This window comes from Oncorhynchus kisutch, linkage group LG6 (assembly GCF_002021735.2).
Source record: "Oncorhynchus kisutch isolate 150728-3 linkage group LG6, Okis_V2, whole genome shotgun sequence".
Taxonomy (NCBI): domain Eukaryota; kingdom Metazoa; phylum Chordata; class Actinopteri; order Salmoniformes; family Salmonidae; genus Oncorhynchus; species Oncorhynchus kisutch.
In genome coordinates, this window is record NC_034179.2 from 19,279,566 (window position 1) to 19,296,098 (window position 16,533).

The 16,533-nt window shown below is 43.1% G+C and overlaps 1 protein-coding gene across 3 annotated transcripts in view; it reads left to right on the forward strand.

Moving 5' to 3' along the window:
* Nucleotides 1-10,602: 10,602 nt before the first annotated feature.
* Nucleotides 10,603-16,533, forward strand: part of nnt (nicotinamide nucleotide transhydrogenase) — a 71,329-nt gene continuing 65,398 nt past the window's right edge. The window contains exons 1-3 of one of the 3 annotated variants that reach the window (XM_020485024.2): nt 11,267-11,283; nt 13,630-13,673; nt 14,172-14,375. In XM_020485024.2, coding sequence (XP_020340613.1) covers nt 14,216-14,375 — 160 coding nt within the window. In that variant the 5' untranslated portion in view covers nt 11,267-11,283; nt 13,630-13,673; nt 14,172-14,215. Of the gene's footprint in view, nt 10,623-11,199; nt 11,284-13,629; nt 13,674-14,171; nt 14,376-16,533 lie in introns of those variants that run through there. The other 2 variants (XM_020485025.2, XM_020485022.2) reach the window with 2 other exon arrangements.

A 16,533-nucleotide genomic window follows, 5' to 3' on the forward strand; every position in this document is an offset into this window, starting at 1 on the left:
AACTTGTTGCATAAATTTAGTAAAAACTATGCTGATTCTTAACAAATCTAAAATCTTTCAAAAGTGGGCGCTGTCTCATCAGCGTAAAAATCAAAACTAACTTTTTTTCCACTCATATCTACAATGTTTGCATTCCCCAAAGGTCAATACTGTTCAGCTCATCCATTAATGATCTTCCTTCTGTCTGTACAGAGTCTGAAGTTCCAATGTATGCCGATGATGTGGTGATAAATGCATGCAAATAACAAACAACAAGCTACACAAGAACTCACTACTGTAATGGTTTAGATGACAAAGTTGCACAGAGACTCATGTTTGCATCTCAATAAAAAAAACAGTCTGCATGTTCCTCACAAAGAAAACAACTGATGCCCCCGAGACAGATGTCTATGTATCAGGGGAAAATATCTGTATCTCTAGTATCTGATTTTAAGTACCACGGCATCATACTTGATTCCAACCTCTCTTTTAAAAAGCAAATGAAAAAAAAGCCCCTCAAATAACCAAATTCAACCTAGCTAATTTCCAAAACATATGAAATTGTTTTAACTACAGATGTAACAGAACTATATTTCAAATGTATGATACCCCCACTTAACATACTACTTAACTAGTTTGGCCCAAGCTTGCTGTTCAACATTAAAACCCATTCAGTCTGTCTGCAAACAGGCTCTCAAAGTACTTGAAAGGAAACCCAATAGCTATAGAAAGCATAAGCTCCTGAGTTGGAAAAAGTCTTATGCAATATACTGACTATTTTGTATTGAAGATTCTAAATGTCCAGGCTCCCCCTCCACTCAGTACCTTTGTTAAACAGATAACCCAAACCTTATGGCAACAAATCCACAAGATCCACCATGAGAGATGACTGTATAGTTCCCTTAAGGAAAAGCACCTTTAGTCAATCTGCTTTCAGTGTGAGAGCTTCCCATGTCTGGAACACCCTGCCATTGGACACACACAACTGTGATTAATATGCACTGTCCCTGTAAAAATACAAATAAACTCAAACTGCAATCCACTTTAATTACATGACATTGTTCCACATAATGGAAACAGATTATAATGTTAGAATACATTAACTTCCTGTTCAAATTCACTGGTGTTACCTCAACAATCAAACCAATAATCAATAACCAGAAACCATCACAAAACTTTTACGATTCAACTATTCAGACCTGAATCACTTTCAGCCCAACATAACCCAACGCACACAACCCTCTTATTTTTTTTTACCAGTGGGTAAAAATATAATCCCTACTCAAACAATGTTCTGCCTTACCTCTATCGTAAGATTAAAACCAAACTTTACAACTTCCTCTTCTCTTTCGGCTTCACACTTATGAAATGTTCAAGACTTTAAAAATAACATGTAAAGCGCCAAATGTATTCATTAGATTTAGGTAACTGTCTCTTCCTTGATTCAGTTATTTAAATATGACTCCTATTTTTAATATGTTATTTCAGCAGACCATTTAGGCAACAGACGTATCACATCAAACTCGCCTCGCTATTTAAGTTGAATTAATTCGTCTTTCAATTTGAACCAAACAAGCTATTAAAACTTTCAGTTTATATCTTAAACAAACACTAGCGACCGTATCTTTCCAGGCAAAACATACCAATAGTTGAATTACAATCTCAAACTCAAATTTTAGTCAGTGCATTGGCTGTGAACCGAACTCAGGCTTCCTGTTTGGCAGGCAAGAATTCTACCACTACACCAGCGATGCTATATGAATGACTAAGACTCTCCGCAAATAAACCAACTTTTCAATTGTCTGTAGTCGTATAATCAGGCACGTACAACCGAGACAATTCCCAGAAAATAGCCCTAATTTAAAGGTCCAAGCGTTACTCCGGTGATGATTCTCACATGCCAAATGAATAGATTAGCAGTCAAAGAGTAAAATCGACATTCATTGACGAGGAAATAGATCTTGCGCATTTGAATAAAAATCAAATCCAATTTTATTTGTCACATACACACGGTTAGCAGATGTTAATGCGAGTGTAGCGAAATGCTTGTGCTTCTAGTTCCGACAATGCAGTAATAACCAACAAGTAATCTAGCTAACAATTCCAAAACTACTGTCTTATACACACAAGTGTAAGGGGATAAAGAATATGTACATAAAGATATATGAATGAGTGATGGTACAGAGCGGCATAGGCAAGATACAGTAGATGGTATTGAGTGCAGTATATACATATGAGATGAGTATGTAAACAAAGTGGCATAGTTAAAGTGGCTAGTGATACAAGTATTACATAAAGATGCAGTAGATGATATAGAGTACAGTATATACATTTGAGATGAATAATGTAGGGTATGTAAACATTATATTAGGTAGCATTGTTTATGGTGGCTAGTGATATATTTTACACAATTTCCCATCAATTCCCATTATTAAAGTGGCTGGAGTTGAGTCAGTGTGTTGGCAGCAGCCGCTTAGTGTTAGTGGTGGCTGTTCAATTGTCTGATGGCCTTGAGATAGAAGCTGTTTTTCAGTCTCTCGGTCCCAGCTTTGATGCACCTGTACTGACCTCGCCTTCTGGATGATAGCGGGGTGAACAGGCAGTGGCTCGGGTGGTTGTTGTCCTTGATGATCTTTATGGCCTTCCTGTGACATCGGGTGGTGTAGGTGTCCCGGAGGACAGGTAGTTTGCCCCCGGTGATGCGTTGTGCAGACCTCACTACCCTCTGGAGAGCCTTACGGTTGTGGCATGCAACTTATTTCAATGACTTTACTACATAACATTAATCACGCAATGGTAATTAGTTTGATGGATACCCTAGGCTTTGTATGACATTATAAATTACGTCGAGATTCCATCTTCGCGCTAACTTTATGGAAAACGGTTTATTCAATAAATTCCGCAACTCCTCTCATACTGGGAAGAAAAAATAAAACATTTTCAGACCTTAAGGGCAGTTTTATTTCAAATGTTGTTCCCAGACGGAGATAATCCAATAAGCATTTATAGTTACATCGTTACAGTAAATTAACCAAAAGTGTACACACTCCGATCAGTTTCTAGAGCACAATTGCCCAGATTTTGTAGACAGTTTAATAGTGCTTAAAACCTAATCTTTATCAAATTATCCATTAAAGATACCAACTCAAAACCTACATACATCTACGAATGGGTGGTTTAAATTGTATCTAATTATATTCTCAGCATTACTTTCATCGATATCACTAGTACTCGATTATACACACATACAATTGATCATGTTTTCATATATTCACAGAATCCATATAAAACGTAAGAAATTCTTAGGTAATCACACAGAACTTTAAGGATGACCCACACAGGATTGGTCAGATGTTCACACAGAACATCAGAACATAATTAAAAGGTTACCCACACAGAGTCAACCTACCGCGCTCACACAGAATGCTCCTACAAAGATTACCCACACAGGATTTCACACCCTGTCTATATGTACAGGGAAACCCATAATGTAATCAAAATATTACCTAGTGGTCCCAAAACAAAATACTCACACATAGTAACCCAGGACATACCTGGCTAGCACATTTAAAATAACTGGAATTCACCACCTCTGAGGGTCTCCTAGACAGTCACACAAACACTTTCAGAACGAGGTCCTTCTTCCAATAGGGCTTCACAAGTACTGTGTTTCACACAGAACACACAGTCACTCTGGCCCCTCACCCCCACAGACCGCACCATTCCCCACTGTGATCAATTCAGTGTCAGGACGGCTCTAGGTCGCCCACAACCGACCAACGATAGGTGTCTTTGAGTCGATTGACTCTCAGATCATCCCCCACTGATTCGGCCCTGCTTACGCCTCCAAGGTGCCCTCCTCACAAAGGAATACACACTCAGAGCCTACGTAACAGAGGCTTATCTAAAAACTCGACTTCAAGTGTGGTTCGCTCACCTCTTTCTTAAAAAAACTAAGTTTGAGATGTGGTATCCACTAAGTTCGAGATGTGGTATCCACTCGGCTCGCTGCCTCTCAGATCAAAGGTGGGTCCATCTGCTTCGTTCCCGAAGTGTGGTTTCCTTGAGATCCCAAGTTTGAGGGATCCCTCATGCACGATTTGCCCAGATCTTCAGGAGCGGTCACCGAGTGAAGATTCACATCCCATCCTCATCGCCAAATGTGGTGGCATTTTTCTGTTTTACCAAATGAGGAGAGTTACAAACTACACACCAGTCAGAGTTATACGTAAACAACATTGTTTATAATAATAAGCTTTGCAATAGCCTTTTTGACTTTCAATGATGCGCTATCTCTAATGAACCATTGAAAGTGACTACAGAAAAATACAAAGATCTTTTATAGCCAAGATACACCCCTCTCAACTTACATGACGAACCACAGATCTTAGAAACTGTTCACAATGGAATACTTTTTTTTGAGAAAGGAGTATCCCTTAACCTGATAACATTCACTATTATTTATCGTTGAGTTTGGTCCCTCGGACGAGGTTCTAATCTCGTTCCTGGTACTTCATAGTACAAAACCATTACCTCATCCAATCTGGAATGCTCTTTAGGTTTTATCACCCAAAGACATCGTAAATCTCCTCTGTCAGTGCTATATCATAGAGGCCCATCCTCAGTGGAACGCACACACAATACTCTATTCTGTCGAATAAAAAAACAATTACAATGCAATAAAAACATTATACCATAATCAATTTTCCATGACAGTGTTCGTAGAGAGTGAACATTTAGCAATGGCTGGAATGGAGTCAATGGAGTGCAATCAACCACATGGACACCATCACGTCTTTGATGTGTTTGATACCATTCCACTGACGCCATTCTAGCCATTATCATTAAGATGGTGCTGGAGAAGAAGGCTGACGTTTTATGTGTTCCAATCCAATTGTGTTTTTTGTTCATTTCTTTGCCTTGTTTGTAACTTGTTTTTTTAACTTATTTTGTACAAAATGTTGCTCCTACCATCTCTTATGACTGAAAATAACTTCTGGACATCAGAACTGCGATTAATCACCACGAACTGGCAGAATCCTTTTTTCCTTTAACGAGTCTGACAAGCACGACGTAAATTACATTCTGCTTTCCCGGGAACAGACCCAGATCCCTGTCATTTGTGTGAAGAGAAGGTGGAGAGAAAGGTGCCTGAGGGTGAGCTGCCTTCTGAGAATTCGTAGGCTATCAAATAAACCCCTCTGCCTTCCATTCTGGAAGCAAATATGCAATTTTTGGAGAATAAAATCAACGAGCTATGCGGAAGATTCAACTACCAACTGGACATTAAAAACTGTAACATCTTATGCTTCACGGAGTTGTGGCTGAACGACGACATTATCAACATACAGCTGGCTGGTTATACACTCTATTGGCAGGATAGAACAGCGGCGTCTGGTAAGATATGGGTGGTGGACTATGTATTTTGGGAAATAATAGCTGGTGCACGATATCTAAGGAAGTCTCGAGGTTTTGCTTGCCTGAGGTATCTCATGATAAGCTGTAGACCACACTATCTACCTAGAGAGTTTTCATTTGTATTTTTCAGAGCTGTCTACATACCACCACAGACTGAGGCTGGCACTAAGACCACACTCAATGAGCTGTATTCCGCCATAAGTAAACAGGAAAACACTCACCCAGAGGCTGCACTCCTAGTGGCCGGGGACTTTAATACAGGGAAACTTAAATCGGTCTTACCAAATTTCTATCAGCATGTTAAATGTGCAACCAGAAGGAAAAAAACTCTGGACCACCTTTACTCCACACACAGAGACGCATACAAAGCTCTCCCTCGCCCTCCATCTGGCAAATCTGACCATAATTCTATCCTCCTGATTCCTGCTAACAAGAAAAAATTAAAGCAGGAAGCACCAGTGACTCAATCAATAAAAAAGTGGTCAGATGAAGCAGATGCTTGTAGTATATGTAATCTATATCTGTTTATATGAGTTACTATGTTGTTACTAAGCAGTAATCCATTACGACAGTGTTACGTTACTACACCTAATAGGAAATGCACATGCACACTATTGGGCCCAGGGGCTGTAGAGCATGAGAGGTTTTGACTAAATGAAACTAACTGTACTCCCGGCTCCTGCCTGGTCATTTCTCCACAACACAAGTATTACAGCGGCGACGAGATCATTAAGCTTCTTAAACAGACATTGCTTGAAGGGAAGAATGTTGCGTGAATAATGGAACTCAAAATGATTTTGTAAATCGTCAGTTATTTATGCATTTTTTTCGCAGTAGAAAAGGCTAAGCACTGCTAGTAGGTAGAGCGTTTCGGAGCTGCCAAGTAGCAAGCCTATTGGAGTCCAGACTAGTGTCACTGCCCTCTGGTGATTCAATTAAAAACTGTCATTGAACCCATTGAAATGAGGCAATCTCAGTGGAGAAATATTGTTAAAAAAGGAAGAAGAAACTTAACACAGTGTGTACATTATTACAAATGAGTGCAGTGAATTAAGTAATTGCAGAAACTTCTGAAATGAAGAAAGTGAAAATTGACATGAAAATTAAGAAAATTAAGGAATACAAGGAATGAGGATACTGAACAATGAATTGTGAAAATGGCAACCATTGGCCGAGTACCAGAGTTTGAGGCTACAAAAGAAGATTTTGATTCCTATTTAGAGCATGTTGAGTGTTGGCTGGCTGCAAATGAAATCAAAGATGAAAGGAAAGCAGATGTATTTCTCAGTGTTTTGGGTCCAACTGAGTATGGATAGCTGAAAGGCCTCATTGAACCAATAAAAGTAGTGGAGTTGACTGAAAAGCTTTCTAGGGATTTCAAGCATAAGCCAATTCTCATTGCAGAACATTTCAGATTTTACCAACTTCACCAGAGTCAAAGGGAAACCGTGGCTGACTACATCCTTGCTTTAAAAAGGCTGGCAAGTACATGTGAGTTTGCATGATTTCTTGATGACGCTCTCCGAGACAAGTTTGTATGTGGTCTCACAGGTTAAGCATATCACAGAAGGCTTCTGTCAGAGAAGGACCTTTAAGAAAGCCTGTGATATCGCATTTGGACTCGAGCTTGCCCACAGGGATACTATTGAGCTATTGGGACATGCAGAACGTCAGAAAGGTGTTCACAAAGTCAGTGATGCACGTGGTGGAAAAGGCTCACAAAAGTCACACTTTTCTCAGTCCCGTCCTCAAGGTTACACAAGAACAAAGCAGCCCACATCACAAAGGTCTACGTAAGGAACTGGTGGCAGTGAAGTCAGATGCAGGAGAGCAGAAATAGGTAATAGCCGGAGCAGTTTAATTTCAAAACCAACGGCAATAAAAAAATTACTTGAATGGGTACAAAACCCGATGCGCCCCAGTAACATACTGCACAAGCACTTACAAACAAACAATTCCACACAAGGACATGGGGGGGGGGGGGACAAAGGGTTGAATACACAACACTTAATGAGGAAAATGGAAACCTGGTGTGTAGGAAAACAAGACAAAACAAATGGAAAATGAAAAGTGGGTAGACAATGGCTAGAAGACCGGTGACGCCGACCGCCGAAAAACACCCCCTCCGAAAGTACCCCCTCCCCCCCTTGATGCGCGGCTCCAGCAGAATGCCGACACTGGCCTTGGGGACGACCCGGAGGGCGAGGTGCAGGGCGATCTGGACGGAGACGGTGGAACTCCTGCAGCATTGAAGGGTCCAACACGTCCTCCACCGGAACCCAGCATCTCTCCTCCGGACCGTACCCCTCCCAGTCCACAAGGTACTGAAGGACCCTCGCCCGACGTCTCGAATCCAGTATGGATCGAACAGAGTACGCCGGGGCCCCCTTGACGTCCAGAGGGAGCGGAGGAACCTCCCGCACCTTAGACTCCTGGAGCGGGCCGGCCAGCACCGGCCTGAGGAGAGACACATGGAACGAGGGGTTAATTCGGTAATCGGGGGGAAGTTGTAACCTGTAAAATCACGGACCCAGCTTCTGGCAGGGCAGGCGGAGGGGCAGGTTTCGGGTCAAGAGCCAGACCCGGTCCCCCGGTGCGAACACCGGGGCCTCACTGCGGTGACAGTCTGCGCCGGCTTTCTGGCTCAGCACAGCGCGCTGAAGGTGAACATGGGCGGCATCCCATGTTTCCTTCACGCGCCGAAAACAGTCGTCCACGGCAGGAGCCTCGGTCTGACTCTGATGCCAAGGAGCCAGAACCGGCTGATACCCCAGTATGCACTGGAAGGGGCAGAGGTTAGTGGAGGAGTGGCGGAGCGAGTTCTGGGCCATCTCTGCTCAGGGCACGAACGTTGCCCACTCCCCTCGGCTGGTCTTGGCAATAAGACCTCAGAAACCTACCTCAGAAACCTACCCACATCCTGGTTTACTCTCTCCACCTGCCCGTTACTCTCGGGGTGAAAACCCGAGGTAAGGCTGATCGAGACGCCCTCCAGACCCTCGAAGTGAACTGGGGACCCCGATCAGACACTATGTCCTCAGGCACCCCGTAGTGCCGGAAGACGTGTGTAAACAAGGCCTCCGCAGTCTGTAGGGAGACCGGGCAGCGGGAGGAGACGGCAGGACTTAGAGAAACGATCCACAACGACCAGGATCGTGGTGTTTCCCTGTGATGGGGGAAAATCGGTCAGGAAATCGATCGACAGGTGTGGCCGCTGTGGAATGGGTAAGGGGTGTAGCTTACCTCTGGGCAGGTGCCTAGGAGCCTTACAATGGGCGCACACCAAGCAGGAGAAAACATAAACCCTCACGCCCTTAGCCAAAGTGGGCCACCAGTACTTCCCACTCAGACAGCGCACCCTCTGACTGATGCCTGGATGACCAGAGGAGGGTGACGTGTGGGCCCAATAGATCAGCCAGTCACAGACAGCAGGCGGAACGTACAGACGCCCAGCAGGACACTGGAGGGGAGCGGGATCTGCACGCAACGCCTGCTCAATCTCCGCGTCCAGCTCCAACACTACCGGCACCACCAGGCAGGAGGCCGGGAGTATGAGAGTGGGATCCATGGGCCGCTTCTCTGTGTCATACAGCCGGGACAGTGCGTCTGCCTTCGCGTTCTGGGAACCTGGTCTGTAAGAAAGGGTGAAAACAAAATGGGTGAAAAACATGGTCCACCTTGCCTGGCGAGGGTTCAGTCTCCTGGATGTACTCCAGATTGCGGTGGTCAGTCCAGATGAGAAAAGGGTGTTTAGCCCACTCAAACCAATGTCTCCATGCCTTCAAAGCCTTGACAACAGCCAACAGCTCCCGTTCCCCCACGTCATAGTTTCGCTCCGCCGGGCTGAGCTTCCTCGAGAAGAAGGCCCAGGGGCGGAGCTTCGGTGGCGTATGGCTCCTATCCCAGCCTCGGACTCGTCCACCTCCACTATGACTGCAAAAGAGGGATCCGGATGGGCCAGCACAGGAGCCGAGGTAAACAGAGCCCTCAGGTGACCAAAAGTCCTGTCCGCCTCAGCCAACCACCGCAAACAAACCATGGCACCTCCTTTTACCGTGGTGGGAGTCAGCCAAATACGCACGGCTGAGATGCGGTCACTCTCCATCTCCACATCTCCCTGAGGTGGAAATGCGGTACCATAGGAAGGAGACAGACTTTTCTCAGCCTTGGTGTACAGGTCATGCTCCAACAGTCGACCAAGCACCTTGCGCACCAGGGACACATGATCGGTGCGTGTAGTGGAGTATATCAGAATGTCATCAATATACACCACTACACCCTGCCCGTGCAGGTCCCTGAAAATCTCCTCTACAAAGGCTTACTTTGTATAAGAATACTTATATTCTAATGCTTTACAGAATTTGATGATGATAACTTTTCCTCTAGTTGATTTTTGACTGACAAGTTCATGAAAACTGATCCACTCTTCACAAGAGATGGCATATCCCCAGGGAGTCAACCACATTATGTGCAGTGATCGGGCATGCCACAACACCTGAGCTTTGTATTGCTGTCACAATGAGGCTATTTGCATGGTTTGGACCATTGTGTTGTGCTTTTTTTCAATTTCAGCATAGAGAGAAAGATAATATCAATATTTAATAAAAGTAAAAAATAAGTTGTCTTCGGTGTTCTTTTGTATCATGTTTAATTGCATATAATTACATAGGTCAATCATTACCCATGTGACTGAGTTGACAGCCTATTAGTAATACAACTTAATGGCCTTAATTCCTAGCCACCGTGCTTCTACACCTGCATTGCTTGCTGTTTGGGGTTTTAGGCTGGGTTTCTGTACAGCACTTTGTGACATCAGGTGATGTAAGACGGCCTTTATAAATGGTTTTGATTGATTGATTGATTGATGACGATGTTTAACAACAATCAAGTTTGTTGCTGTTCCAAGATGACCCCTTTCATTGATGTAGATTTATTACAGTAAGTACTTTTCTGGTAAGTATGACCTAACTGTTACTTGTTATTTCCTTTTTCACTATCCCTTATGACACACACACACACACACACACACACACACACACACACACACACACACACACACACACACACACACACACACACACACACACAGCGTTTCTTCTGTTATATCCTATGAACTCCTATGACCCTCATCTCTCTCCTCCCCTCCCCAGTTATGACCGAGCCTATGAACAACAGTGAGACTGACTAACACAGGTTCGCAGCACTGGACACACTTGCAGGCGAAGGTAACAAAATACACTGTTTCAGCTGTTATACTGTGTTTCAGATGTTATACTGACATTTTCTGTTCGTGTGTATCAGATCAATGCTGTTTTTTAAATAACCAACTCTGTTGAGTTTATGTGAGTGACTGATTGACTGTACAATCTGTACAAATGACTGGCCCAGTTTGGAGGGCTTGGCCTACTTAAAAGTGTCCAACAGTACCATCTGCTGTAGACATTAACATCTTACGCCAAACATCCAGACGTCAGAAATACCAACGTCTATATTTTGTATTATTTTTTAATTACTCACTCTCAAGATAAGAAAAACCACTTCTTATTTCATGTTATATGTTTATGCAACCATGATTTAATTGCTACATTATGTTCCCAATATGATCAAAAAAGATAAACCCACAATTCAACGTTTTATTCTTGAGCATCACTTTGACAAATAAGTATGGAATAAATCCTTCTATTGATCATTATGGTGACAACTTAAAAAACGCTAAATGCCTAAATGTCTATTCAAAATGATCTATTTCAATACCCTGGTAGGTAATATGCTGTACTGTTGTTGACTGTATGAAGTGGGCGGTTCTGTCCAATTCATGTAATTTCTTCCGGTTGGAAAGAATTTTCGGCTGTGCTGTGGTTCACAAAATCAAGACAGTCTGCAAAGGTCAGTTGTGTTATTTAAAGAAAGCGTATTTATTTTTTAGACCTGTTTTATTTTTTACACACAAACAGCTGTGTTGTGGAAAGTGAAAGCCTCGATGGCCTCCAGTTTGATGCAAAAAAATATTCGTTTTTGTTTGTTAGCATTCGCGTTAGCTAGTTTTGCTGCCGAGTCCTTTCATTCAATAAAAAAAGGGAAGTGATGGTCGGCAACTGCTCTAAATCCGTTCTGAACAGATGGCTCGCTATCTGTCCAGCTAATGCACAGTATTTTGAGGCGAAAACTACATAATGTCAGGCATTTTTACACAGCAAATAATCAGTATATGATAACTATCATAACCCAAATGGCAAATTGGTGCTGTTGCAATGAATGAACGAATGAATTTGATTCTTTGTCATTCGCTTTTGTTGGCTCGTGAGATGGCTATACACGTATGTTTGCATAATTATATTGGCAATATAAACAAATAAATGCCGATTTAACGTATATGTCATAAAACTTAAATTCACATCAAAAGCAACATAGGTAGTTAACGTTAGACCAAAGATATCTGGCTGGACTAGCTAGCTAGATAGCTGAACAACAATGGTCAGTAGACGGTTTTGGTTTATTAAGCCTGCCAGGCGAATCATATTGCTGACGTGGTGTGTATTTCGGTAGCTAGCTAACGTTAGAGTTTTTCAATTAAGGCCGGTAATTTTGGTATTCTGAAGAAATGAGGTCACACACTGTTTCTATGAAATCTGCTTGATCAGCATATAGTGCAATACATTATAGTTTAATCTGCAGGTAGCATGTCTGCCTTCATTCAGTAGCTAACTAGCTATGTCAGGACATAATTTGTAGCATTAGCAAATGCATTCCTCCTTCTAGCACTGAAACTGGTTGGTAAACTAGGCCTAATGAATTGTAAGCCTATACAGTAAACGCACTATCTCTCAAGTTCATGGTTTCACAATATCTGACATTTACAGTGCATTCGGAAAGTATTCAGACCCCTTACATTTTGTAACATTATTACAGCCTTATTCTAAAATTGATTAAGTAAAACATTTTCCTCAATCTGCACACAATACCCCATAATGACAAAGTGAAAAAAGTTTTTTTAGAATTTAAAAAAGTGTGTATCTATCTACCTTATAGTATTCAGACCCTTTGCTATGCGACTCGAAATTGAGCTCAACTGCATCCTGTTTCCATTGATCATCCTTGAGATGTTTCTACAACTTGATTAGTCCACCTGTGGTAAATTAAATTGATTGGACATAATTTGGAAAGGCACACACCTGTCTATATAAGGTCCCACAGTTGACAGTGCATGTCAGAGCAAAAACCAAGCCATGAAGTTGAAGGAATTGTCTGTAGACCTCCGAGACAGGGTTATGTCGAGGCACAGATCTGGGGTAGGGTACCCAAACAGTTCTGCAGCATTGAAGGTCTCTAAGAACACAGTGGCCTCAATCATTCTTAAATGGAAGAAGTTTTGAACCACCAAGACTTCCTAGAGCTGGCCGCCCGGCCAAACTGAGCAGTCGGGGAGAAGGGCCTTGGTCAAAAGGTTATCAAGAACCCGATGGTCACTCTGACAGAGCTCTAGAGTTCCTTTGTGGAGATAGGTGGAGAAGGACAACCATCAGGCCTTTATGGTCGTGGCCTGATGGAAGCCACTCCTCAGTAAAAGGCACATGACCGTCCGCTTGCAGTTTGCCAAAATGCACCTAAAGACTCAGACCATGAGAAACAAAATTCTCTGGTCTGATGTAACCAAGATTGAAAACTCTGGCCTGAATGCCAAGCGTCAAGTCTGGAGGAAACCTAGCGCCATCCCTACGGTGAAGCATGGTGGTGGCAGCATCCTGCTGTGGGGATGTTTTTCAGCGGCAGGGACTGGGAGACTAGTCAGGATCGAGTTAAAGATGAACAGAGAAAGAGAAACTTTCCAAATACAGGTGTGCCAAGTTTGTAGCGTCATACCCAAGAAGACTTGATGCTGCCACGGGTGCTTCAACAAAGTACCAAGTAAAGTGTCTGAATACTCCATAATTTATTAAAAATAAATGTCAAAAATAACACATTCTAAAGCTGTTTTTGCTTTGTCATTATGGGGCATTGTGTATAGATTGAGGAAAAAATCAAGTTTTATTAATTTTAGAATAAGGCTGTAATGTAACAATGTGGAAAAAGTCAAGGGGACTGAATACTTTCTGAAAGCACTGTATATTATATAGGATAGAAAGGCACTAAATATCTGGGATCATTATTTTGAATGCTCATACAACTCTGCTGAACTGACCCTGTTTTCTGTAATGGTGTACTATCTAATCGATACTGCCTGGAACCCCCTAGGGCCTGAACCACACCAGAGCCTTCCAGTCAAGAGGTTCACTCTGGTAACAGCTCTTATCTCGACACATCATGCCTCTGAAGTGACTAAGCCAAACATATTACACACAGCTACACAGGGTCACCGGACGTTTGTGGACATATTTGGAGTGTCCTTGACTGCCTTACTTTACAGCTGGATCCCTGTCAATATGAAAGCCTATTACTAGTTGAACTGATATGCTGAAAACAGTTAAACGGGTATATTTGTGACGCTAGCAATTATTTGCTTGCAGTATAAGGACAGATATTTTCCTGTTGCTGCATGATTTTAGGTTAAATGGGCATGTCTGTGTATAGCACACTGGGGCACATTCTTATTGTATTAACTACAGAGTTGTGTGTAAAGATAGACCAGCTGAGGCAGTGGTATAGGGGCTTTTGTTTAGGAACAGAGTTGGGCATGCCACGATAGGTCAGTCGGTTTCTCTACTGTTCACAGTTCACTCTCTCACCGTCTTGCCCCCCTCTTCTCTTTCCCTTGTTGTGTGTGTGTGTGTTTATAGGAGGAGGTCGATCCGGCTGCACTGCTCCTCCTTGTGTGTCTGCGATGGCGTCGAGCCTTCTGCGTGTGGTGGCTACCAGCTGCTCTGCTCCACTGTTCAGTGGGGTGGCCTGTGTTCCACTGCAGGCTAGTGCCCGGTCAGTGAAGGTGCCATGCCTGCGCTTCTTCAGGACTCAGCAAGCTCTCAACCGCTGCGCCAGTCCAGGTAACTAGCATAACTACTCTCCCTCCGACAGCACCCAGCACTATGCTACAGTAACCCAGGTAACAGCTTGAGCACAATAGCAATTGCAATGCACATACACACCAATGTAAAACACAGGATTGCCTTCTCTTATGCTTAGTTGATCGTTGATCAAAATGTTATCCATAGATTTTGGACAAACATGTAGCCTATCATCCACAGTCGCCTGCTTACTCAGACAATGGCTGTCTTGGTAGTTGTCCGGAGAGGAAGCATGGCAGGGGCCATTTCTTTTGCCACCTCTTTTTTTTGCTTTTGTTGCAACCGACCAAGGTCATATTATAGATACTACAGCGTACACTCACAGGTCTTCCTCTTCCCACCCCCTTCTCTCTTGACTGTGCGGCCAGCAAAACCTGCAATTAGAGTCAGAAATGTGATGGGGTGTGTGTCTGTATAGCCAGAATTTGCTGGCTGTAATGGTAGGTTTATTTGAACAGTGAGAGACAGAATAACAACAAAGATATCCAGAAAAACACGTCAAAAATGTTACAAATTGATTAGCATTTTAATGAGGGAAATAAGTATTTGACCCCCTCTCAATCAGAAAGATTTCTGGCTCCCAGGTGTTTTTATACAGGTAACGAGCTGAGATTAGGAGCACACTCTTAAAGGGAGTACTCCTAATCTCAGTTTGTTACCTGCATAAAAGTTACCTGTCCACAGAAGCAATCAATCCAAATGACAAACCCTCCAACATGGCCAAGACCGAAGAGCTATCCAAGGATGTCAGGGTTGTAGTCCTGCAAGATTGTAGACCTACACAAGGCTGGAATGGGCTACAAGACCATCGCCAAGCAGCTTGGTGAGAAGGTGACAACAGTTGATGTGATTATTCGCAAATGGAAGAAACACAAAAGAACTGTCAATCTCCCTCGGCCTGGGGCTCCATGCAAGATCTCACCTTGTGGAGTTGCAATGATCATGAAAACGGTGAGGAATCAGCCCAGAACTACACGGGAGGATCTTGTCAATGATCTCAAGGCAGCTGGGACCATAGTCACCAAGAAAACAATTGGTAACACACTATGCTGTGAAGGACTGAAATCCTGCAGCGCCTGCAAGGTCCCCCTGCTCAAGAAAGCACATATACATGCCCGTCTGAAGTTTGCCAATGAACATCTGAATGATTCAGAGGACAACTGGGTGAAAGTGTTATGGTCAGATGAGACCCAAATGTAGCTCTTTGGCCTCAACTCGCTGTGTTTGGAGGAGGAGGAATGCTGCCAATGACTCCAAGAACACCATCCTCACCGTCAAACATGGAGGTGGAAACATTATGCTTTGGGGTGTTTTTCTGCTAAGGGGACAGGACAACTTCACTGCATCAAAGGGACGATGGACGGGGCCATGTACTGTCAAATCTTGGGTGAGAACCTCCTTCCCTCAGCCAGGGCATTGAAAATGGGTCGTGGATGGGTATTCCAGCATGACAATGACACAAAACACATGGCCAAGGCAACAAAGGAGTGTCTCAAGAAGAAGCACATTAAGGTCCTGGAGTGGCCTAGCCAGTCTCCAGACCTTAATCCCATAGAAAATCTGTGGAGGGAGCTGAAGGTCAGCCTCAACCTTAATGACTTGGAGAAGATCTGCAAAGAGGAGTGGGACAAAATCCCTCCTGAGATGTGTGCGAACCTGGTGGCCAACTACAAGAAACGTCTGAACTCTGTGAACTAGTTTTGGCAAGTCGGTTAGGACATCTACTTTGTGCATGACACAAGTAACTTTTCCAACAATTTTTTTATAGACATATTATTTCACAAAAAATTCACTATCACAATTCCAGTGGGTCAGAAGTTTACATACACTAAGTTGACTGTGCCTTTAGACAGCTTGGAAAATTCCAGAAAATTATGTCATGGCTTTAGAAGCTTCTGATAGGCTAATTGACATAATTTGAGTCAATTGGAGGTGTACCTGTGGACGTATTGCAAGGCATACCTTCAAACTCTGTGCCTCTTTGCTAGACATCATGTGAAAATCAAAAGAAATCAGCCAAAACGTCAGAAAAAATTGGTGGACCTCCACAAGTCTGATTCATCTTTGGAAGTAATTTCCAAAGGCACCACGTTCATCTCTACAAACAATAGTACGCAAGTATATACACCATGGGACC